Here is a 25,348-nt window from a genome sequence, read left to right as displayed (position 1 = left end):
AGAGAGAAACTGTGCAATTCTTCCACTGACAATAACAGAACCAGTAAACACAGAGTGCTCATGCTGTGCTAGGAACTCTGTCAGGCACTGTACAGATATTAATAATAACTCATCTAACCTTCACAACAACCCCACAAAGTATAGGCTGTATCATTATCTCTATAATACAAAGGACAAGACTGAAACACAGAGAAGTTAAGTATTTGCCTACAACAGTCACATGATAAATAAACTCTGAAGCCCAAATGCGAACCCAAACCGAATGGTGCTTGGGTCCATGCTCTTCATCACATGAGGCCGCCTCTCTGAAGAGTACCCTTGTCTCACAGAGATCTTCTCTTTGGGAAATTCTGTCATTGTGAGATTTATATTATATGATTATCTCCTAATGCAAATAGATGTTAAGTCAAAAACAATTCTTAGAAGAATTGTGACTATATTATACATTTGTGTTTATGGTCCATGTTCTTGCAAACTCAAGCTAGTCTGATAAAACACCAGATGGATTGATTCCTGTCACAGCTAAGACCGTAACTGCCATGTAACTAGTAAACTATCCACTTGAAAATGTTAAATGTATTAGAAAATGTAAAAGAAATACAATTACAGAACAAATAGCAGGAACTCAAATGTTCTTCAAAAGACAAACTTGAAAAATTAAGAGCATGAACAAGCTAATGGAGTTAAAATTTTCAAAGTTCAAACTGAGTATATATAATCAAATATAATAACAGAGAAAGATGTTGGAAGGTGGCCAACATTATAGCAAATGTTTTAAATTATACAAATTCAAATATTTCATCCTTAGAAATGCTTTTTAGAAAGCTAGCATTTGATTCTTAAACTGTTTTTCTTAACTGATTCCTAAAGTGTAATTCTTTCATGTTGCTTCCTACTAACTCCATCTTCCATACACATATGCTTATCTCTTCCCATCATTCTATATTTGCAGGTGGGAGGTCGATTAAAAGGAAAGGTAGTAGAAAAGGGAAAAGAAATCTTATCAATTCCATGTAAAATGCAAAAAAAAGTGAGTATCCTAGTATTATCATTGACATTGACATTGAGGTCGCTCAGTCATGTCGACTCTTTGTGACCCCATGGACTTAGCCTACCAGGCTCCTCTGTCCATGGAATTTTTCAGGCAAGAGTACTGGAGTGGGGTGCCATTGCCTTCTCCAAGTATTATCATTAGTGTCCAAATAATATACATTTCAACTTAGGTGCTTTTTGAGTGAAAGAAGGTGCTGTTAATAATTATGCCGGGACTTCCCTGATGGTCCAGTGGTTAAGAATCTGCCTGCCAATGTACGGGATGTGGGTTCGATCCCTGGTTAAGGAACTAAGATCCCATATGCCACAGAGCAACTAAGTCCATGTGCTGCAACAACTGTGTCTGCATGCTCTAGAATCTGAGCACCATAACAAGAGAAGCCTGGACACCACAGTAAAGACCCAGCATAGCTAAAAACAAACAAACAGAAAATATGATTATGCCAGAGAAATAGGCATAAACCAGGACTTCTATGGAAAAACAACTGGAAGATATCACTTAAATTATAACACTCAAATAATAAACTTTAAGAGTTAAGTTCTTAACTATTTCTCCAACAAAAGAATTTAACTGTTACAACAAAATAGACATATTTCATATGCAACCTAGTGTATTTGTGCAGAGATGACTTTGAACATGTAAGTTTATCCAAAAGTATGGGCTTTTGTGGCTTCTATGGCTCAGTGGTAAAGAACTCTCCTGCCAATGCAAGAGACATGGGTTTGATCCCTGGTCTGGGAAGATTTCCTGGAGAAGGAAATGGCAACCCACTTTGGAGTTCTTTTTTTTTTTAATTATTATTTTTAATTGGAAGATAATTGCTTTACAATACTGTGTTGGTTTCTGCCACACATCAAAATGAATCGGCCATAGGCATACATATGTCGCCTCCCTCTTGAATCTCTCTCCCACTCCCAACCCCAACCTACCCTCACTTGGGGAGCACTCCAGCAGTCTTGCCTGGGAAATCCCATGGACAAAGGAGCCTGGCAGGCTACAGACCATGAAGTTGGAAAAGAGTTGACTTAATGACTGAACAACAATAATAATCTCACAACTGAAACCCTCAAACCTCAGTACAAAACATACAATATTAGAGTTCTGTACAGGAAGGAATGTACTTTCTTACTTTTTTAGCAGCAAGATACATTTGATACAATTTCATGGTATCAACAGGCCAAACCGAAATACATTCTTGGAAAGTGGTAAGAAGAATGTGACAAGAAAGAGAAAAACTTTAGGAACTTTTAAAATTCTAATAGGAAAAAATCAGAATTTGACAAAGCCAAGAGCACGTGTTAGTCTGAATAAACATCGCAAATGCCTCAGAACTTGAAACTGACCAAGGATACATAGCAAAAGAAACATGGTCATCAGAAGAGTTCAGCAAGCGTGACTAAGCAACCCATTCTCCTCCTTCTGTATCCAAATAAAAATATTTTGTTTAATAAAAATGAACATATTTTTTCTAGTTGGGACAAAAAAGGGACTGAAAGCTGTTTATAAGACAAGTTTACTTATTAGAAAAGCATCTGAATTAATCTCCTCTACCTTCAGATTCTGCCTCCAGGACAAAACATACAACTGCTCATTTGCATTTGTTTTTAAGATGGCATGAAATAAAAGAATTCTGAGTGGATTATCTGCTATTATACAATCAATGACTGATAACCTGTCCTTTAATTAACATAGATAGTTGACAACTGAATGAACAGGACATGAAAAAAAGGAGCAAAGTAGAAATTTATATAACATACTTTCTTGGGGGAAGCTAGGCATTCTAAGAGTGGAAACTTACTGAGATTACTGTCAAATGAACAAGCTAGACTTTTCTTCCCTTTATGTTAGTTGGTTCCCAAGTAGATTTTTTTTCATTTTATAGGTGTGAAAACTTCAGCCAAAAGTAGATAAATGATCTTTTAAAATTATAAAAAAGGTAAGTACCAAAATGCAAAACACTTGTTCCATTAATGTGTTGAGGTTTAACAAGTAGCTGATGGAATAAAATGGAATATATTAAAATGAAACTAGGTGACTCTGGTGGATGGTTAACTGAGTGACTATAAACGTCAATTACCAAGTGAGGTCCTGATTAAATCCATCTTATTATAAATCTTGTACAGGTTTTCGTTTCATTTAAACCCATAGTCTGATTTCTCTAAAGTAGGAATAAATCATTTTTTCGCTAAACAAGTATTTATTGCACACTTACTATAAATCAGACATTAGCACACTGAACAACAGATGAAAGTCCTTAATCATATGGAGATTACATTATAGTAGGAAAGAAACCAAACATATGGCAGTAGGTCCTAAGTCCTTGGAGAGAAATTAAGCAGAGAAGGGGCTAATGAGTGTGGGTGAGCAAGTATAGGAAAAGAGGGGGCTTTCATAGTTTTAAACAGACTTGTCAGGAAAAATGGAGAGAGCAAGTGACATCTGAAGGTGTGGAGAAAGTGAGGAGATACAGCTCCAGGACATCCAGAAATGGTGGTTAAGCAGTGGGAACTGTACATACAAAGGAGGTGGGAAACATGTCTAACAGTCAGAGGAAGAGGAGGCAAGGTGATAAAGCAAGTGTCTAGAACACAGGCTGTGAAGGAAAGGTGGGGATACTAGGCATAGATCATGTAGTTATCACAGGCCATATTAATTGCTTATGATTTCATTTTTAATCATTTAAACTTTGATGCGGTCAGATGGAATGCCTTTTTACCTGAGCAGAGGAGTGATCCAATTTGACCTACTGTTTAACAGGAACACAGAAGGAAGGTGGGGGACCACTTAAGGGGCTCTTGCAGTAATCAGAGCAAGAGATAATGGTACCTTGAACCGAGGCTATATCTGAAAGATGACAAAAGATCAATAAATTCTGAAGACACAATCAAAAGGATCTTAGAATGACTAAAACATGGAAAATAAGAAAGAGAGTTTGAAAAGGACCTCAAGGGTTTTGGTCTGAGTGAGAAGACTAGAGTTGTCTTTAATTGCATTGGGTCAGACTGGGGCAAGGAGAAGGAGATGGTAACCCACTCCAGTACTCTTGCCTGGAAAATCCCATGGCTGGAGGAGCCTGGTAGGCTGCAGTTCATGGGGTCGCTAAGAGTTGGACACGACTTCACTTTCACTTTCACTTTTCCTTTCGTGCATTGGAGAAGGAAATGGCAACCCACTCCAGTATTCTTGCCTGGAGAATCCCAGGGACAGAGGAGCCTGGTGGGCTACCATCTATGGGGTCGCACAGAGTCGGACACGACTGACGTGACTTGGCAGCAGCAGCAGCAGACTGAGGCAGAGCTAGGTTGGAGGGACAGAATTTTGCTTCTAGACACATTAAATTAAAGATGCTTATTAGATAACCAATGGAAATGCCATGGAGGCAGCTGCAAAAGATGTCAAGGAGATGGGGAAGTCACGGTGCAGGATCCTAGAAGGCAGTTAGACTATGTTTCCAGGAAGAGGAGTGATCAACTGTATTCAATATTGCTGCGATCAAGTAAGATTAAGAACTAGGAACCCGACCACTACACTTTGGGCAACATGGTCTCTGGGGGTTTTGGTAAGAGTAGCTTTGTTAGATTGGTATGGGGGAGGGGCAAAGCTTGGTAGTGGACTTTTAAAATGGTGTAAAGAATGAGTAGTCATGTATGGATGTGAGAGTTGGACACTGAAAAAGGCTGAGTGTTGAAGAATTGATGCTTTTGAACTGTGGTGCTGGGGAAGACTCTTGAGAGTCCCTTGGACAGTAAGGAGATCAAACCAGTCAATCCTAAAGGAAATCAACCCTGAATATTCACAAGAAGTACTGATGCTTAAGCTGAAGCTCCAATACTTTGGCCACCTGAGGCGAAGAGCCAACTCATTGGAAAAGACCCTGATGCTGGGAAAGAATGAAGGCAGGAGAAGGGGATGACAGAGGATGAGATGGTTGGCATCACTGATATGAATTTGAACAAACTCTGGGAGATGGTGAAGGACAGGGAATCCTGGAGTGCTGTAGTCCATGGGGTCGCAAAGAGTCGGACACAACTGACTGACAACAATAACAACAAAGAATGAGCATATAAACTCTTTGCAGGAATCTGGCCACAAAGCAGAGCAACGAAATGGGGGTAGTGGTTAGAAATGGGGGGATTAGAGTGGGAAGTGGAGATACAGAGGTTTTTTTAAAGATAGGAGAAACAATATGCTTATACATGGGAAAAAGAGGGAAAATTGCCAGTATAGGAGGCAGAGGGAGAACTACTGGAGTGTGCCCTTGAGCAGCAGAGAGGGGACAGGCTCTAGTTACAGGTGCAGAGCCTGGGACTCAGGAGGAGTCTCAGGGAGGCAGGCCCTGTCAAAAAACACCATTTTATAGAAAAATAAAGGTCTCTTCTCTAAGTTTCAAAATTACAAATGCTTTTATACAGTTCTCATAATTCACACTCAGCCTTCAAGTGTGAAGTAGGGTTTGTGTGCATATGTGCATGCTAAGTCTCTTTCAGTTCAGTTCATTTCAGTCGCTCAGTTGTGTCCGACTCTTTGCGACCCTGTGAATCGCAGCACGCCAGGCCTCCCTGTCCATCACCAACTCCTGGAGTTCACTCAGACTCATGTCCATCGAGTCACTGATGCCAGCCAGCCATCTCATCCTCTGTCATCCCCTTCTGCTCCTGCCCCCAATCCCTCCCAGCATCAGAGTCTTTTCTAATAATTCAACTCTTCACATGAGGTGGCGAAAGTACTGGAGTTTCAGCTTTAGCATCATTCCTTCCAAAGAAATCCCAGGGCTGATCTCCTTCAGAATGGATTGGTTAGATCTCCTTGCAGTCCAAGGGACCCTCAAGAGTTTTCTCCAACACCACAGTTCAAATGCATCAATTCTTCAGTGCTCAGCCTTCTTCACAGTCCAAATCTCACATCCATACATGAACACTGGAAAAACCATAGCCTTGACTAGACAGACCTTAGTTGGCAAAGTAATGTCTCTGCTTTTGAATATGCTATCTAGGTTGGTCATAACTTTTCTTCCAAGGAGTAAGCGTCATGTCCAATTCTTTGAGACCCTGTGGACTGTAGCCTACCAGGCTCCTCTGTCCACGGGATTCTCCAGGCAAGAATACTGGACTGGGTTGCCATTTCCTTCTCCAGGGGATCTTCCCGACCCAGGGATTGAACCCAGGTCTCCTGCATTGGAGGCAGATGCTTTAACCTCTGAGCCACCTGGAGTGAATTGCCATGCCCTCCTCCAGGGGATCTTCCTGAACCATGGATCAAACCCCCATCTCTTAAGTCTCCTGCATTGGCAGGCAGATTCTTTATCACTAGCGCCACCTGCGAAGCCTTCAAGATTTGCAAATTCTCTGAAAAGGCTGAGATTCTTTTCCAAAAACATTACCACAAAAATTAGTTTCAATAAGAATTTTTTTGTCAATTTTCATAGCCTTGGACAGTAATATGGGAATCTTCATTACATTATAGAGTCAGAGGTATCTAGTTTCACCAGTTAAAATGTCTACAATTACAGAAAAATCACAACCTCTCAGTGTTTCAGTTTCTACATTTGTAAAATGGAGATACTAATATCTACAACCTCATAAAATGCCCCATTTAATTCTCTCTACAATGTATGTGATACATCTATTTATGCATACTCAATAAACAGTAGCTATAGTTAGTATGTAATCTAAATATGAAAATCTAGGGGAGGGGAGAGATAGGTATATGAGATTAAAAGACACAGACTATTATGTATAAAATAAATAAGCATAAAAATGTATTATACAGCACAGGGAACGATAGCCATGATTTTGTAATTACTTTGCATCAAGTATGACCTATTAAAAAGGCTGAATTACTATGCTGTACACTAGAAGCTAATATAATACTACAAGTCAATTACACTTAATAAAAAATTTTAAAAATATGAAGGTATTCATTTACAGAATGACAATTAGGGCAATGCTTCCCAAGATTTTTTATTGTAAAAAAATAAAACGATAATATTTGTAAGCATACCTTGAGGAAAACAGAGAAAACTGCTACAGAAGCTTCAGCAGCTTAAGATCCCTTCTTGCCTCAGGGTCTTTCCTGAGGGCTGAGGGGAATTGTATCTGGGGCACAGTAGAGAAAATTCCTAGTTATAAACTATGTGATCTTATTGTTGAAAGACACTGAAAAAGACACAAACAAGTGGAGAGATGTTCTGTGCTCATGGATTGGAAGAATTAACATTGTCAAATGTCTTATTACCTAAAGCAGTCTAAAGTTCAAGGTAATCCATATCAAAATCCCAAATATATTTTTTCACAGAAACAGAACAAAACTATCTAAAAATCACAGACCCACAAAAGATCTCGAATAGCCAAAGCAATCCTGAGAAAAAGCAACACAACTGTAGGCATCACACATTCTGCCTTCAACCTATACTACAAAGCCACGGTAATCAAAACAGAATGGTACTGGCAGAAAAACAGACACATGGATCAATGTGACAAAACAGTAGCCAGAAATAAACTGACACAAGTGGAATGACAAAGGAGCAAAGAACATACAGTAGAGAAAGGATTGCCTCCTCAATAAATGGTGTTGTGAAAACTGGGCAGCCACATGCAAAAATACTATTTCACATCATATACAAAATTTACTCAAAATGGATTAAAAATCTCAATGTAAGACCTGAAACCATAAAACTCTTCAAAGAAAACATAAGCAGCATGTTCTTTGACATCAATCTTAGCAATATTTTTCTAGCTATGTCTTTTCAGGCAAGGGAAACAAAGGCAAAAATAAACAAATAGATAACATTAAATTAATAACCTGCACAGTGAAGAAAATCATCAATAACACAACAATGATCCTACTGAATGGGAGAAGATGTTTGTAAATGATACACAAAATAAGCGATTAATATACAAAATATATAAAGAACTCATACAACTCAACAACAAAAAACAACCCAATTAAAAATGGGCAGAAGAGCTTAACGGACATTTTTCAAAGGAAGACATACAGGTGCTCAATAGGTACATGAAAAGATGTTCAAAATCACCAATTAGAAAAATGCAAATCAAAACCAGAATAAGCTATTATCTTACACCTGACAATAATAACTATCATCAAAAAGACAAGAAATAACAAGTGTTGAAGAGGATGTGGAGAAAAGGGACCCCTTAATCACTGTTGGTGGGAATGTAAATTGGTGTAGCAACTATGGAACACAGTATGAAGATTCCTAAAAAATTAAGAATAGAACTCCCATATTATCCAGTTATCTCACTTTTGGATATATAGTCTAAGAACAAGAAAACACTAATTTGAACACATACACACACAATGGAATAGCACTCAGCAATAAAAAAGAGGTGAAATCTTGCCACTTGCGATAACATGGATGGACCTTGAGGTTATTATGCCAAATGAAGTATGTCAGATGGAGAAAGACAAATATTGTATGATCTAACTCATAGGTGGACTATAAAAAACTAGTAAATAAAGAAAAACAAAGTAAATGAACAAACCAAACCAAACAAAAACAAACATGAACATACAGAGAACAGTGTGGTGGTTACTAGAGGCAGAAAGGGAAGGGAAGGGCAAAATGGGTGAAAGTGACCAACTGTATGATAACGTCAAATGTCAAATGCTATCCCAATAATAACAAAATAAATAAAATTAAACTTGTTTTAATGAACAACAGACAAACAATATGATCTTAGAGAAGGTACTTTGGAACTTGACTCAGAGCTGTCATATTGGTAAAACGTCAGGAATTAATTGTTATCTTCCTTTCTCAATTTTGTCTATAACCTTGAGTTAATGGCCATATCTAACTATTCACCTCTCTGAGACTAGGCAAGCAGAAGAGCTGAGTCATTCTTGTTCACTTCCTGCCAATCACCAGATCTTGTCAATTCTACTATAAATATTCTTTTAACTTTTATTTTCTCTTTCCATTTTTCATATTCACTTAAATTTTGCAACTGTCTCCTTACCAGTCTTCCTGCCTTCACGTCCTTTACAATCATAATCCATCTCACACTGCAACTGTGGTTACAAAAAAACGAATATATCATGTCACTCTTTTACTATAAAATCTCCTAAAATAACCTGACAACAGAACATTTAAAAATCTGACCCTACTCTTCAACCAGCCTCCCTCACCATCCTATGAACTAAACAGTGCAGGCAAATCTAAGTTTTTGCACAACCCAAACTCTCACTGCTTCTTACCTGGAACACCCTAAACACCTTGAAAATTCTTAAATGTTATCAATTAAGCAGTGAACGCCTGTGGTAATCACCTACAGGGCATAAAGAAAATAATTTACAATAAAAAATAGCTAATAATAAAACTCCATTTACAATTTTTTGAGAAGCTATCTGTAAAGCCACATACTTTCAGAATAGTCTAACTGCAAAGACACTATGAATATGGTTAAGTGTTTTCATAAAAGAACTTTAAAAATATACAGGGCATCCCTGGCAGTCCAGTGGTTTAAGACTCCGTGCTCAAGACTCCATGTTCCCATTGCAGGGAGCATGAGTTCAATCCCTGCTGGGAAGATCGCCTTGTCATGCGGCATGCTCCCCCGCCACCCTCCCCGCCCACCCCACATACAGATATCTGTTAAGATATGAGTGAAAGAAGTATGCTTGTTTAAGCACTAATGAGGGCATACACTTCTCAAATAATGAATGAAATCCCTGTACACTAGTTGCAATTCACCTACTGTAATGTGTTATGTATACTCAACTAACTTTTGTAAATAAACAGATTCAAGATTCAAAGGTGCTTAATATCACTCTGAGATTCTACACAAAACTTAAGTTTTTTATTTCTTTAAATTTCTTCTTGAGTACTTTGGAAGATGATAAATTGTGGTCAAGATGGTTTTCAGTGATATGTTGGGAAAATAAAATCACTAAAGCAATACTAATTGTGACACTTAAAAGCATAATTTTGATTTCCTTTTCCCTACTGCCTTCCCCCTTTTAAATAACTGTAGAGCAATTTGCATTTTCATATTTTTCTGTGCAGAAAAAAGAGTATAATGAGCATCTCTCACAAACTCTTCTTTACTCTCTTTTACAGTATTACTACGCATATAGCTCTTTCTGTGGTTATAATAATGAGACTATAATAATGAACCAGTTTTACATTCTGGAAAAACTTAATCAGCTGAATTTATCTCCTCTAATTTCACCATCTCACAATATTAAACAAGTCAGCCATTTGCAGAAATTTAGACTGAAACAAATGGCATGCAGACCCTCTATGCTTTCAGTTCAGTTCAGTTCAGTCGCTCCGTCGTGTCTGACTCTTTGCGACCCCATGAATCGCAGTACGCCAGGCCTCCCTGTCCATCACCAACTCCCGGAGTTCACTCAGACTTGCGTCCATCGAGTCAGTGATGCCATCCAGCCATCTCATCCTCGGTCGTCCCCTTCTTCTCCTGCCCCCAATCCCTCCCAGCATCAAAGTCTTTTCCAATGAGTCAACTCTTTGCATGAGGTGGCCAAAGTACTGGAGTTTCACCTCTATGCTTATATTGTCTTATTTAACAAAAATGGTTAAATGCCATGGAAATCAATACTTAAGAATAATTATATATTTTGTAATACTGCCTTTTAGTGACGATAAACAATTCCAGGGCTTCCCTGGTGGCTCAGATGCTGAAGAACTTGCCGGCAATGCAGGAGAACTGGGTTTGATCCCTGGGTTGGGAAGATCCCCTGGAGAAGGGAATGGCTACCTACTCCAGTATTCTTGCTTAGAGAATCTCATGGACAGAGGAGTCTGGTGGGCTACAGACCATGGGGTTGCAAACAGTCGAACATGACTTGGCAACTGAGCACACAGGCATGCAAACAATTCTATAATGTTACCAGTTTTCTTTTATATAATGCTCATTTTACTTAAATTGTCAACATAATGGATAAAAGAAATTTTTAAAGCATTTCGCCTAAATAAAAGGTACCTAAATACCATTTATATGCAGCTTTATAATTTATAATGTACTTTTTACATATTTTATCTCATTTAGAACTTACAGATCACCCTGTGAAATATACTTGCTCATTTTATAAAACAAAAAATTAAACTTCAGTGATATTAAGTGACATATGCACTCAGCTAATAAAGTTGTACAGCCAGAATTTGTCTCATTCCAAATCACTCTCACACTATACTCCCTGTTCAGGGAATAATGCTTTTCTTCCAAATGTACAAGAGGGTCCTACTAAGTAAGAAGTCTTTTATATAATAAATCTCACCACCAGAGTGAGTTTTACTCATTATTTCACATAGCTCCCAAACATCATTTTAAAGAAGAAAAAAGTCCAGAAAAAGACAAGAAACCTAACTCCTAGACTGAGCTAAAGCATGCATACACATTATAATTCCAAATAAAGTATTTTTGGTTCAGTTCAGTCGCTCAGTCGTGTTCGACTCTTTGCGACCCCATGAACTGCAGCACACCAGGCCTTCCTGTCTATCACCAATTCCCAGAGTCCACCCAAACCCATGTCCATTGAGTTGGTGATGCCATCAAACCATCTTATTCTCTGTCATCCCCTTCTCCTCCTGCCCTCAATTTTTCCCGGCATCAGGGTCTTTTCAAATGAGTCAGCTCTTCACATCAGATGGCTAAAGTATTGGAGTTTTAGATGTACCCAAATACATAAGTTCTCTTTTTGCTTATCTCAGCCATTTCTTAAGTCTTTATCACTTATTTTTTCTTCCTCTTGCCTCTCAACTCCTTAACTTCATAAACTACTGGTATGATTGACTGCAGAGGCAGATCAAGATTGGATGGAATGATTTCCATCTTTTTTTTACATCTAAAAAGAGAAAATAAAAGGCACTCTTTCTCTTTATTAAAGTAGCAAAGTTCCTTCATTAAATCTCAACCCTTCAGTATCTATTTTTTTTCCCCATTATGGTTCATTGTTGTTGCTGTTTAGTCACTCAGTTGTGTCCAACTCTTTTGTGACTCCACGGACTGTAGTCTGCCAGGCTCCTCTGTCCCTGGAATTTTTCAGGCAAGAATACTGGAGTGGGTTGCCATTTCCTTCTCCAGGCGATCCTCCCAAGTCAGGAATCAAACTCACATTTCCTGCACTGGCAGGTTGATTCTTTACCAGTGAACCATCAGGGAAGCCCATTATGGTTTATTACAGGGTACTGAATCTAGTACCCTGTAATATACAGTAGGATCTTATTTCTTTTATAGAGTAGTTTGTATCTGTTAATCCTAAATTCCTAATTTATCCCTGCTCCCCTTTGGTAACCCTAAGTTTATTTTCTACGTCTGTGAGAATGTTTCTGTATTGTAAACAAGTTCATTTGTATTATATTTTAGACTCTACATATACCTGATGTCATATAGTATTCATCTTTGTCTGTCTGCCTTACTTCACGTAATATGAATATCTTTAGGTCCATCCATGATACTGCAATATGGGGGCACTGTTTCATTCTTTTTTATGGCTGAGTACTACTTCACTGTAGAACTGCTATGAACACGTGGAATGCTGCATCATATAGAAACTATTTTTAGATTTTAAAGGAATCTCCATTCTGTTTTCCATAGTGGGTGCAACCAATGTACATTCCCACCAACAATGTAGGAGGTTCCCTTTTCTCTACACCCTCTCCATCATTTTTGTTATTTTTAGACTTTTTAATGATGGCCATTCTGAATGGCAATGGCACCCCACTCCAGTACTCTTGCCTGGGAAATCCCATGGACGGAGGAGCCTGGTAGGCTGCAGTCCACAGGGTCTCGAAGAGTTGGACACGACTGAGTGACTTCACTTTCACTTTTCACTTTCATGCACTGGAGAAGGAAATGGCAACCCACTCCAGTGTTCTTGCCTGGAGAATCCCAGGGATGGTGGAGCCTAGTGGGCTGCCACATCTATGGGGTAACACAGAGTCGGACACGACTGAAGCGACTTAACAGCAGCAGCAGCAGCATTCTGACTGGTGTGAAGTGACACTTCACTGTAGTTTTGATTTGCATTTCTCTAATGATTAGACATGTTGAGCATCTTTTCATGTATCTATTGGCCATCTGTGTGTCTTCTTTGGATAAATGTCTATTTAGGTCTTCTGCTCATTATTTGATTGGGTTGTTTGCTTTTTTGTTATTGGGTTATATGAACTATTTGTATATTTCAGAAATGAAGCCTTTGTTATATTGTATGCAAATATTTTCTCCCATTCTATATGCCATTATTTTCATTTTGTTTATGGTTTCCTTTGTTATGTACAAGTTTATATGTTTGATTAGGTCCATTTGTTTATTTTTGCTTTTATGTCTATTGACTTGAGAGACTGATTGCTATGACATATGTTAGAGAATATTTTGCGTATGTCTCTTCTAGGGGTTTTACGGTGTCATGATTTATATTTAAGTCTTTAAAAAGGCACTCTCTTATAATATCCCCCATTGCATAGAAAACAAACTAAAAGCAAATCATATTTCTCTAATCTTACTTAACTTTCTCCTAAAAATGCTTATTGCCCAAGAGACAAGGAGACTAAGTACATTTATGCAAGTGTAAGTACTTTTCCCATTTTAATTCATATTATAACAGCACACTTTGATGAAGTACAAGTAATCAACATAAACATCTAAGTCCAGAGCAAGTGACCAATTTGCTCAGACACAAAAACACCTAAATGAGTACTCTTGTGTTTTCTGGATCTCATGTTTCATAACAAGGAACACTAAAACCCTTTCCTTAATTATTTTAAGTTTCAAAGGAAATAATTTACAATTTAGTTTTACTTTGTGAAAGACAAGTGGGATGTAAGCTCTAACTACAGTTAAATCCTGCCACCAGAATGAGGAAACTGGGATTCAAAAGAATTCAGCCACATAAAACATAGGATTAGATTATTGTGAGGTTAATAAAATGATACAGGTGAGTCTGTATCACAGCTGGCTGGGGGCCCAGGCTGCAGTCTGGCTCCACCTGGTGGCAATCACCCACCCTAGATTCACTATCATGCAGTCATCCTGGTGGCTGGCTGGAGTTTCTAGGGTGGTAGCCCCAATCCCAGGAACTCTCTGACTAGGTGGCATCCACTTTGATGTGGCTATGGAGTCAGAACATAGGGGAAAAGGAAACCTGCTCTATTTTCCTGCTTCCAGAAATGGTTCCATCATTTGTTTCCCAACCTACTGCTACCAATCATTTTAGAGAGGAGGGACTAGTTTACATCAATTTGTAAATACATGTAAATTTGTACATACAATTTGTAAACTGCATTTGTAATTTGTAAATACAAATTGCAAATACATGAACTGTATTTTAAAGGACTTTAGAAAAAACAAAAATCACCACCACCAACAACAATAACAACAAAAACTAAAAAATCAGTACATTCTCAAAATGACTACATACTAAGGTTTATGTGGCTATGTGCACTATTTGGAAGTAATCATGCACGTTTATCATAGAAACAATCCCATAAATTTTAAGATTTTTAAGTTGACCAATAAAAGCCTTTATTACAAAATCCATAACAGAACTGAGTCACAGCACTAAAAGTACTTATTTGTAAAAGAGAACAGTAGCATTACCTATCAGAGAAGGCAATGGCACCCCACTCCAGTACTCTTGCCTGGAAAATCCCATGGACGGAGAAGCCTGATAGGCTGCAGTCCATGGGGTCTGCTGAGGGTCGGACACGACTGAGTGACTTTGCTTTCACTTTTCACTTTCATGCATTGGAGAAGGAAATGGCAACCCACTCCAGTGTTCTTGCCTGGAGAATCCCAGGGATGGGGGAGCCTGGTGGGCTGCCGTCTATGGGGTCACACAGAGTCGGACACGATTGAAGCAACTTAGGAGCAGCAGCAGCAGCAGCAGCGATACCTATGCCACAAGTTTAGCGCCATGTCTGGATCTTTTAAGATTCAGACTGTATACAGTCAATTTTTCTATTTACACATGTCACAGACACTTAATGAAACTAAACTAAATTTGTTATGTTTCTCAGGTAAAGCCACGTATTTTTCTGATGCTTTAAAGACTGCATCACTGTCCCCACAGCTGCCCAATCAAGAACCTAGTGACATCCTTCTCACTCCCCAGTCCAATCTAGTCATCAAATCCTATCTATCCAGTTAGCTTAGTTCTACCTCCTGAGCATTTTTCCCAGTCTGGCCCAATCCTCCCCATCTCTGCTGCTACTACTGTAGTTCCATCATTACTTCCCATCTTGGTAAGGGAAGCAATCTTTAAAAGAGGCCTCTTTGTCTATAGCTTTATACACCCTCAATCTTCCTCCACATCACAGAATAGATTTTTATATAAAGTCAGATCATATCATGCATAGTCTCAAAATCTTTTAACTGTTTACGATGTTAGACAATGGCTCAAATGCATAATTAGGACCATTTCCCTCTTCTGCTTCATTTCTTACAACTCACTGCTTCTCACTCTATGGGCTAACCATACTGAATTATTTGCAGTTTGTTCCAAAAACTTCATTTTGACTTGTCTCCAGGGTATGCATTAGTGCCCCTAATTTCCTTCCCTTCCATAACTGACAGTCTTACTCTTAGTCACCATGCGGATGTTAGCATACGCATTTCTCCCTCCATGTAACCTTCCCCAATTCCATCCAGGGCTCAGTTAGATACACCTTGAGTCTATGTGGTCTCATTCTGAGTATCCTGCCGTTTGCTCTACTGTCATCATACTTTTGCTCATTGTTCCTTTATTTCTCCATTAGACTGCCCAGCTTTGTGAAAGCAAAGGTCAGCAGTGTATCTATGGCTCATGACATGTATCAGTACATGGTTAGTAAATATTTGCTAAATAAATAAATTTATTGTTCTGAGAGTTCAAGTGTAAACTTCTCTAATACCAACCACAGTCTGATTTAAAGACTTGCTTATTGGCAAAGATCAAATACACTCAAGTCAGTGTTAATAAACTAGTATGACAATTAAATTAATTTCCAAATAAATTTCCCTCTAAATGTCAACTTTGAAAAGCCATATGAATCATAATGATGGTATATAAAAATAACTGCTATTGAAATATGTAGCATTTATTTTTCCCTTAACACTGCTAATCATTAAGGAAACCTGATATATGCTGATCTAAAAGTAACTGCATGAAAAAAACCTATCCTCCTTTAAGATTATCTAAAAATATGATTTCTTTTAAGTCCAGCAGCTAAACGAGGCATAAGCAATATTTCTTATTATTATTCCAGTCTTTGAAATTTCCTCGAGAAATCACTGGCATGTTATAGGAAGAACTAGTATCTCTTAGTTCTAATTTCCTTTTCATTTCTGTCCTTAATCTGGAACTAATATAAAGGCAAAAGGACAAGTTAACAGGGTAATAAAAAGATAATAGGAACAACAAAATAAATAGGCCTAATGTCTGACAAACCCTGTTGTAAGCTAGTTATCAAAGGCCTGAGAACTTTAATATTCCATTATACTTAGATTTAGATTTATGACAAACTTTCTCTAACATATTAAAAAAGACATTACATCGTGAACTAAAGTTTAATTTCAATAAAACTATAAGCTTCAAACACCAATAAAATATCACAGAAATGTCCTATTTTTCTTTTTTTACCTGTTTTCCCGTTCATACATTTCCCTAGAGGCACTTCGGAGTTGATCAATTTCTTGATTAGTTTTCAATTTGATGTGTTCCAGTTCATCACGTAGTTTATTTTCATATTCTGTTTTATAACGGTCTCTGAAAGGAGTCAAAAGGAATATGCATTATTATTATTATTTCTTTTTTTTGGTAAAAGAAATAGGTCTTTGCCCTTCATGTAAGATTTTAATATCTTACATCAAATATGCTCTATATACAATATTCCTTAAAAAAAGTATTAGATATAAAGTTTTATAATTCCTAAAAATACTGTTTCAAAGTAGTTCCATCTAAGATTTCCTTTTAAACATATTGCCCCAAAAGCTTAATTACTATAAAAAAAATGTTAGTTCATGTTGGATAATTATTCATCTTCAAAAATATTTTACTAATAGTTTTTAATGCCTATGGCCAAAGACTTTTAAACCAATGCACTGTGGAATGCACTTCATTTAGAAATAACAGTCTGATGTGGTGCATATTATGGGACAATCTTAAAAAAAAAACAAAAAAGACCCTTGTGGACTCTTGACAAAAACTTTCCTTCTAGGCACAACAACCACAGCCACTGTGATCTCTTAGCAAAGTCACAAAGCATTACATAGGGTATTAGCAGAAGCACAAACTGATTAAAAATACCACAAGCTGAGAAAAATGTTACGAATATATGAAGTCTTAAAGGATAAAATTTAGAATTTTAGTTTTTGAAATGCTCACAAAAATGCTGATAAAATAAATACCTTCTGAAGAGATATATATGAGGCATATAAACATATGGTGTCTCAGATGGTAAAGAACCTGTCTGCAATGAAGGAGTCCTGGGTTCTATCTCTGGGTCAGGAAGATCCCCTGGAGTAGGAAATGGCAACCTACTCCTGGATTCTTGCTGGAAAATCCCATGGACAGAGGAGCCTGGCAGGCTTATAGTCCATAGGGCTACAAAGAGTTGGACATGACTGAGCGACGAAAGCTAAATATATATATAAATACTTTCTTAAAGCACTTAAATAGAGATCTTAGTCATTGGGAGCTAAAAAGATTATATCATTAAAAAAATTAATAAAAACTGTAACAGTATATAAATCCCTACCTAAAAGAAACAGGCTTTTGGAAAAAAAACAAAATGTCTTAAGAAAAAAATCAGTTAGAATATGAGTATCTTGTGAAGAAACAAAAACAATCATCTTAACATTATCCTATAAACCTTACCAACAAATCACTATTTGTCCCCAAAGCCAGGAGTTCCCTCAAAGAAGATGGTTTGATTTACATTTATTTATATGGAAAATAATGTAAATCTTGCCTGGATGTTACGTATTTTTCATACATCTCTTCTCTAGCCTTTTTAGTTTCTTCAAGTTGAGCTTGAAGTCTTTCAAGACGATCCTCTTCGTGGGCACAGCGAACACTAAGCTCCATGTTTTGGCGGTTGAGATATTCTTTATCCTTTTGCAGTAAAGTAACAGTCTGCTGTAAGGTGGCTACCTATACAGAGGCAGAGACAGAGTGTCCAGAGCAATGTCATCTTACTTTTCAAGGTTTACTGAATTATTTCTTTCCTTTGTGCTTGTGCTCAACACATAAAGAGGCTAATTCTTACCATGAAAATTTCCATCCAAACAGAGCTACTAAAAAGTCCCTTCTTTCCAGCAACTAAAAACGAAACAATTTCCCTCTCACAATTCTTGCCCTGGGCTATGTCCACAATCACTGTACAATAAAAAACAAGTGACTCGGGACTTCCCTGGTGGTCCAGTGGTTATAGAATCCACCCTGCAATGCAGGGATGTAGGGTCAATCCCTGGTCAGGGAACTAAGACTCCACGTGCAACGGAACAAAGATCTCACAAGACCATGACACAATAAAGACCCTGCGTGCCTCAATGAAGACCCAGTGCAGCCAAACAAATGAATATTAAAAACAAACAAACAAGTGACTCTATAAGCCTACCTCTTTTGATAATTCACTTCTTTCTTTAGCTTGAGTTATGTGAGAGGCTTCAAGTACTTCATATTTTCTCCTTAAGTCAGTTGCTTCCTGTTCAAGTGCATCACGCTCACTATAAAGTTCAAATACATTTGTTTTTATTAAACTAGAACTCAAGTACATATGTAAATTCTACATCTCTTTTTATAACAAACATTTTAAAAGGGTTGATTATATTTCAGGAAACTGAACAGAGATACTTCAGTGTCATTCTGTGAACAATAAAGTATCTGCTTTTCAAATTTAGGAGACTCTGTTTGAGATCTTGCTCAGATAAATATAAATATATTATCTGTAAAAAATAAATATGTAAGCTACACTGACAAAAGTAAACAATAAAACTTTTAAAGGTATACTCTGGTGTCTTTTCACTAATCATCTTCAATCTAATCTGGAAGTCAAAACTTTTAAAGAATTTAAACATGGCTCTAGGCTTTCAGTTGTTAGGCTCAAAAGCCCTTCACTCATTACTCAGATTGTGTTGCTGATACACAGGCAGGCATTCTTGTGACTGCTTCATTCACAAATTGTTCATGATTACCCAGAGATTCTAATTTCCATTCTTAGATGAGCTCTTTCCCCAACACAGCAAAACTAAGAATTGGACCAAACCTACAAACAGGTATCTTAAAAAATGAGCAGAGAAACAGATTTACTATTTCTAAACTTTTCTTCTATAGTCAGAATCAGTTCCTCTGCCCTTTATTTCAGCTACTCTCCTGGTGTTTCCATGGGAGAGCTATTAAAAATTGTTTTTCTTTTCATTAGATTTTCAATAACTCATTTAGAAAGATGACTTCTAAGATTTCTTCTGCTTAACAAAATAGTATATTTATACTTGAGCAAAGCACAAGTTAAGAAATAACAATCACCCATAAACCTACTAACTAAAGATGACTATCAGTATTAACACTCTGGTTCATGTTAAGTGTTTTATGTCTTTACATACAAATGTTTTTATTCTCACAAGGTAATGACTTTTGCTATGATTTTTTTAGTGTAAAAAAGAAAGATGGGCATATGCATTTTGCTTCTTAAAATTAAATGTGTTTGACTTATCCATGTATACACTAGGGGCTTCCCAGGTGGCACCAGTGGTAAAGAACCCGCCTGCCAATGCAGGAGATGACCAATTTTTAAAACTCCATTCGTTCTATTGAGTAAACCAAAGGATTCTCAGCTTGAGCCACCCTTGCCTGATTGTTTTCTTGTTCCATTTCTAGCACATGATGATGTTTATTATACTTTTATTTCTTAGATTCTCATTATAGAAAACATATATATATATAAAAAGATGATAAAACGAGACACCTCCCCACCCCACTCCCTGCTTTCAGCACTCACCATAAAGAACTATCAACTCATGGCTCATCTTGGTTCATTTACCCATCCTTTCATGGCCACTCTGGATTATTTTGATGACTATGCCTTTTAGTTTTCTCCTTTCATATTTTACCTATTGTTGCTATAGATTTATAGTGGCAGAAAGTGAAAGTTGTTCAGTCGTGTATGACTCTTTGGGGCCCCACAGACAGTACAGTCCATGGAATTCTCCAGCCTGAATACTGGAGTGGGTAGCCTTTCCCTTCTCCAGGAGATCTTCCCAACCCACGGATCGAACCCAGATCTCCCACACCGCAGCCGGATTCTTCACAAGCTGAGCCACAAGGGAAGCCCTGAGAGGTCATCAAAACGTCAACTCAAAGTATCATCTTATCATCACAATCTACTTCATTTTGAAATGATTCTTTTGAAATCTAGCTCTATTTGAGAACCCAATCGTATAGCTGTCATGGATTTTAAGCTCTAATAATCACTACATTTTGATATAAAAATACGTACATAGGAACACACACTGCATGCCAGTCATGCCGGGAGTAGGAGTACCAACGTTATATTCCCAAATCCTTGCAAATTTACTTACGGTGTTTTACAGTTTATAAATCATTCATTCATTTAACAAACACTCACTGAGTGACTACAATGGTTTAAGAATTATTCTAGGTACAAGTAGACACAGCAGTGAACAATTACAATAATCTCTCTCTATATACGTGTATATATGCCCACATATATACTTTCATAAAAATTATTCAATCTTCTAAATTTATACAGTGTAGTTATTGTATTAGCACCACCTCACAAATGACAAAACTTAAGCTTAGAATAATTAGAGATTTCCTAAGGGCATATAGCTAAGTAGTTCATTAGTCTATTCCAGCAAAAGGAAAATTATATGCTATAGCTGTTCAGCAGCAACACAATGGGAAACATATCCTCAGAAAGTATCATTTTTTTGAAAGTGTATGTGCCTTTTGTTGAAAAGAAATAGCTGAAAAAACTTTAGATAAAACTGCAAAGTATTTAAATTCACTCCATAAAATAAAAATAGTCAAGTAAGAGTTCAAAAATATTTATACACATAGGATTTCCCTGGGTTCCTATCACATTTAAAAAGGCAAAAGCAACTTCTAAATAAAATAAAAACAACTGATATAAAAATACAATCTAAATTCACCAAGCTGCCAAAACTACACGCTTTTATACAATAAAAAATAAGGTATATGTCAAGAGAATAAGAAGACATGGCAAGACTGGGAGAAAATATTTGCCAAAGATGTATCTGATAAAGGACTATTATCCAAAATATACAAAGAACTCTTAAAACTTACAGTAAGAAAACAAACAACCCAATTAAAATATAAGCCAAAGACTTTAACAGACATCTCACTAAAGGAGATATACAGATGGTAACTAAGTACATGAAAAGATGTTCCATAGCACCTGTCATCAGAGAAATGCAAATTTAAGCAATGAGATATGACTACACACCTATCAGAATGTAAAATCCAGAACACTGATAACGAATACTGGCAAGGGTGTGGAGCAACAGGAACTCTCACTCACTGCTGGTGAAAATGCAAAATGGTACAGATACTTTGGGACAGACACTTGGCTGGTTTCTTACAAAATTAAACATACTCTTACCATACGAGTATGTTCACACTCTTTGGTATTTACCCAGAGGAGTTGAAAATTTATGTCCATATAAAAACTGGCACATGAATTTGTATAGCAGCCTTATTCCTAACTGCCAAAACTTGGAAGCAACTAAGATGTCCTTCAGCAGGTGAATGAATAAGTAAACTGTGGTACATCTTGATAGTGGAATATTATTCATCATTCAATGGAATATTATTATTCAATGAGTACTATTCAATAGAATACTATTCATTATTCAAATGATCTATCAAGCCATGAAGAGATATGGAGGAAACTTAGATGTATATAACTAAGTCAAAGAAGCCAATCTGAAAAGGTTCTGTGTGGTATGGTTCCAACTATATGACATTTTAGAAAGGAAAAAACTATGGAAACAGAAAGAAAAGAGAGCTATAAAGTAGCATTAATGATGTTGATGGTAAGAATTCAAGTGACTCTGATGCATGCTAAAAAAGAGAACAAGTAACACAGACATCTTAACCACTTACCTCTTAACTTTATCATAGTTCTCTTGACGGTAGTCACCTTGCTGAATTAACTGTTTTGTGTCTGCTAATTCTAAGGCCAAACGTTGACATCTAATTTGAAGCTCAGAGTAGTTTCTGCGATCTTCCTCATAAGTCTATAGGTCAAAAACAGTAACAAACCATTCAAACTAAATATACTTGACCAAATTCTGTATTGAATGCTTTTGTTGAACTGTGAGTATCTTTGTAATTTTAAAAAATCCTCAATTTTTCTATTTAGTAATTTTTCCTTACTCAAAGGCCGGTAATCTTAAACCCACTGAGTAGTCTATAAGTTCATTTGTTTAAAACTTGAACCAATACAATATTGTAAAGCAATTAACCTCCAATTAAATTTATATTAAAAAATTGAACTCTGTTTTTCATAGAAAAATAGGACAACTATGCTTTGGTGAATAGCATAACACATAACATGACTACAAATGCTAATGACATTTTCAACATTTATTGAGTTACTACTAGATGCTAAAGACACAGAAATGAATGAAACACTGCCCCTCTTCTCGAAGAGTTCACAACGACAGGCAAAGAGCCACATGAATATCAAACATTCACAATGAAAAATAGTTACTGAAAAGATTAACCGTGCAGTTTCAGTTGTGGTATTCAGCAAAAAAAGGAGTTTTGTAGTGCCTGGAACACACTTCTACACTGAGCTTCCTCGTACTCATCAAACGAGTAGAAAGGGGTTGCAGACATGTGGAAGAGGAGCAGAAGTAAGTGCACACTTGGCCCTGCTTCCTATGAGCCTCATTCCTCACCATTTCTCACATTCACACTTCACCCCAGTAAAGATCTGAGGTTCTCTGAACACACGGCTTCCTCTAACCTGTTCTCACTGCCTGAAGAGCTGAATACTATCAATACTCCCTTTAGAGTACTGATCTTAGTGTATTATCAAATTAGGTTTTTCACACCAGAGTGTAACCATCTTAAGGGCAGGGACTTTATCTGGTTCGCCATTGGATCCCCATTACTTTATACAGGACTTGGTATACAGTAAGAATGAAATAAATACAATAAATTAATGAAGAAAAACATGACTACGGAAATGGGGAGGAGAAGCAGGACACAGGGATGGAGTTCCTACTTCTTCTGACCCTTTGAACTCAGCAGATCTTGCAAGAGATCATCAGCTCTACCCCCAGAACCTGTCACGTGAAATACATCCTGTCCCAAGTCATTCTTTTTTAAGGAGCTGACGAGCTCAGTGCGGTCACATGCAGGTCACAGACTGACTCAACTATTTCTAAGTGACTGGTCCTGGGCTAGATACTGTAGATACAAAGATGACTAAGACAGTGTTTATGTCCCTTTTAAACTATTAGGCCTGACTGTGAAACATTAGCTCCAAATTTCTATCAGATGGCTATATGAAAAATGTAATCATGGAAAAATGATACTGGGTGTGTTCTGTGTTGGTAATACTATTCTGCACTGACGTTCTCCATGAGGACGAAATGTTACTAAGAGGTATTTATTAGCAGATCAAAGCTGAGGAGACTCTCATCTCCCCCAAAGAATCACCACACATACCATTTCAGATCTATGTCCCAGAAGATGCTGTAGTTTCCTGTTTTTACCTTTCTAAACATTACTAATCCTCTGTTTTGGGGGAGAATGTGTAGTGTTATGATTAGGACAGAGATCTCCAGAATTCACCTGCCTAGAACTAAATTACCTGCAGCAGCACTTGGAGTGGGTTTACCTCTCGGGACTTCACTGCTCTTATCTACCTCATTGACCCATGGAGCTGCTGTGCAGATTATATCAAGTGACACAAGTAAAGCACTTATAAAAATGCCTAACACATAGTAAACGATCATGAACTATACATTAATATCATCGCAACGCTCTTTCTTTGCTTTGGCTACCAGAGAGATTCTAGCCAAACTGATAGCTCAACTTGCACAAAGGCCGAGACAGAATGCTGAGGAAGATAAACATTTAAAGGGTGAGGAAAGGACAGAGTCAAAGGAACCCAAGGGAGTATTCACAGAAGCAGAGTGTGAGCCTGGGGTGTGTGGCAGGGACAACCAAACAAGTGCTTTAAGGAGGCAAGGCTGTCATGGCTATCAATGACTACTGGGGACAAAACCCACAGACAACACATTAGGGCTTCAGGGACGGGAATAGAAGACAGACTGCCAGGGGCGAAAGCAAATGTATGTAAGCAAAGGACTCAATATGACCTTTTTGGTGCTATTAATAGTATACCTACATTCTTTCATTTAATATTTAACTCTATGACCGGGCATATTATTAATATTATCCTCATCTCATTTTTATGGTTGAAGAAAGTAGGCATGGAGAGGATAAAAAACTCAGAGCTCACGAACAGTATGGTAAAGACTCCAACTGAAATCTGTCAAACACCAGAGCAGTAGGCAATTCTCTCTTCAGTTTAAACGTAGAGAAAGTAGAGTAGTTAGACAAGAAAATAGGGATAAATGAAAGGTTCCAAAAATGGGATAGCTTGAGAATGTCTAAATATGGATATGAAAGAATAGAAAAAGAGGTACTGATACTGGAGAAAACAGGCATGGTGAGGGTTGGGGGTAAAGCCCCTGAGAAGGCGCCATTGTCTCTGTGAAGACTAGTCTTTAGCCCAGCAGGCATGCTCATCAAGGCAGGCTTTGCTCCAGCTGACAAGAGTATTTAAAACTTGCATTTGGATGTCTTCAGGTAGCTCCTATCAATTCCCAGCAAGCCACAGAGCCACTTCTTACCCTACTGGTTCACAGATTTTATATTATCTCTTGGTTTCTGGAGGCATATGATTTTCTACTCTTTGAAAGCAAGCCTCTTGCCACCACAAACAGTAGGAACAAACAAAACAGAAACAGTACAGATGTAAACAGGTTTGTGGCAAGAAACTGGCAGTTTTCATCTGAAGATTTCCATTTTCTCTGTGGAATGAAACACCAACTCATTTGCTGAGAAAGAGAGAGAAGGAAAGCTGAGAGCTGGAGATATGAAGTGTAGAATGCCTAAAATAACTGCTGTGAGAAAGGAGAAAACTAGAAAAAAAAATTGAATTACAGCACAATTGTGTGGGCCCATTCAAAGTCGGTAACAATAAACTTATAGCTGTGTTACTGCCTCTGTGATTTTCTTTAGTAGCGCTCAGGTAGAAAAATCAGGAGTTGAGAT

The 25,348-nt window shown here is 37.5% G+C and overlaps 1 protein-coding gene across 3 annotated transcripts in view; it reads right to left on the bottom strand.

The window, feature by feature from the left end:
• PIBF1 (progesterone immunomodulatory binding factor 1) overlaps positions 1–25,348 on the bottom strand; it is a 231,424-nt gene that overhangs the window by 161,740 nt on the left and 44,336 nt on the right. For all 3 annotated transcript variants that reach the window (XR_005725642.1, XM_040266864.1, XM_040266865.1), the window contains 4 exons: positions 22,157–22,290; positions 18,630–18,738; positions 17,982–18,163; positions 16,652–16,777 (listed from right to left, as the gene is read on the bottom strand). Coding sequence is in view for 2 of the 3 variants with exons in the window: in XM_040266864.1 (XP_040122798.1) it covers positions 16,652–16,777; positions 17,982–18,163; positions 18,630–18,738; positions 22,157–22,290 (551 nt within the window). In the remaining variant the exon portion in view is untranslated. The remainder of the gene's footprint in view (positions 1–16,651; positions 16,778–17,981; positions 18,164–18,629; positions 18,739–22,156; positions 22,291–25,348) is intronic.

This window comes from Oryx dammah, unplaced genomic scaffold (genome assembly GCF_014754425.2).
Source record: "Oryx dammah isolate SB20612 unplaced genomic scaffold, SCBI_Odam_1.1 HiC_scaffold_24, whole genome shotgun sequence".
NCBI lineage: Eukaryota > Metazoa > Chordata > Mammalia > Artiodactyla > Bovidae > Oryx > Oryx dammah.
The sequence above is the reverse complement of the archived record's forward strand: the minus strand, read 5'-3'. Positions and strand labels throughout refer to the sequence as shown.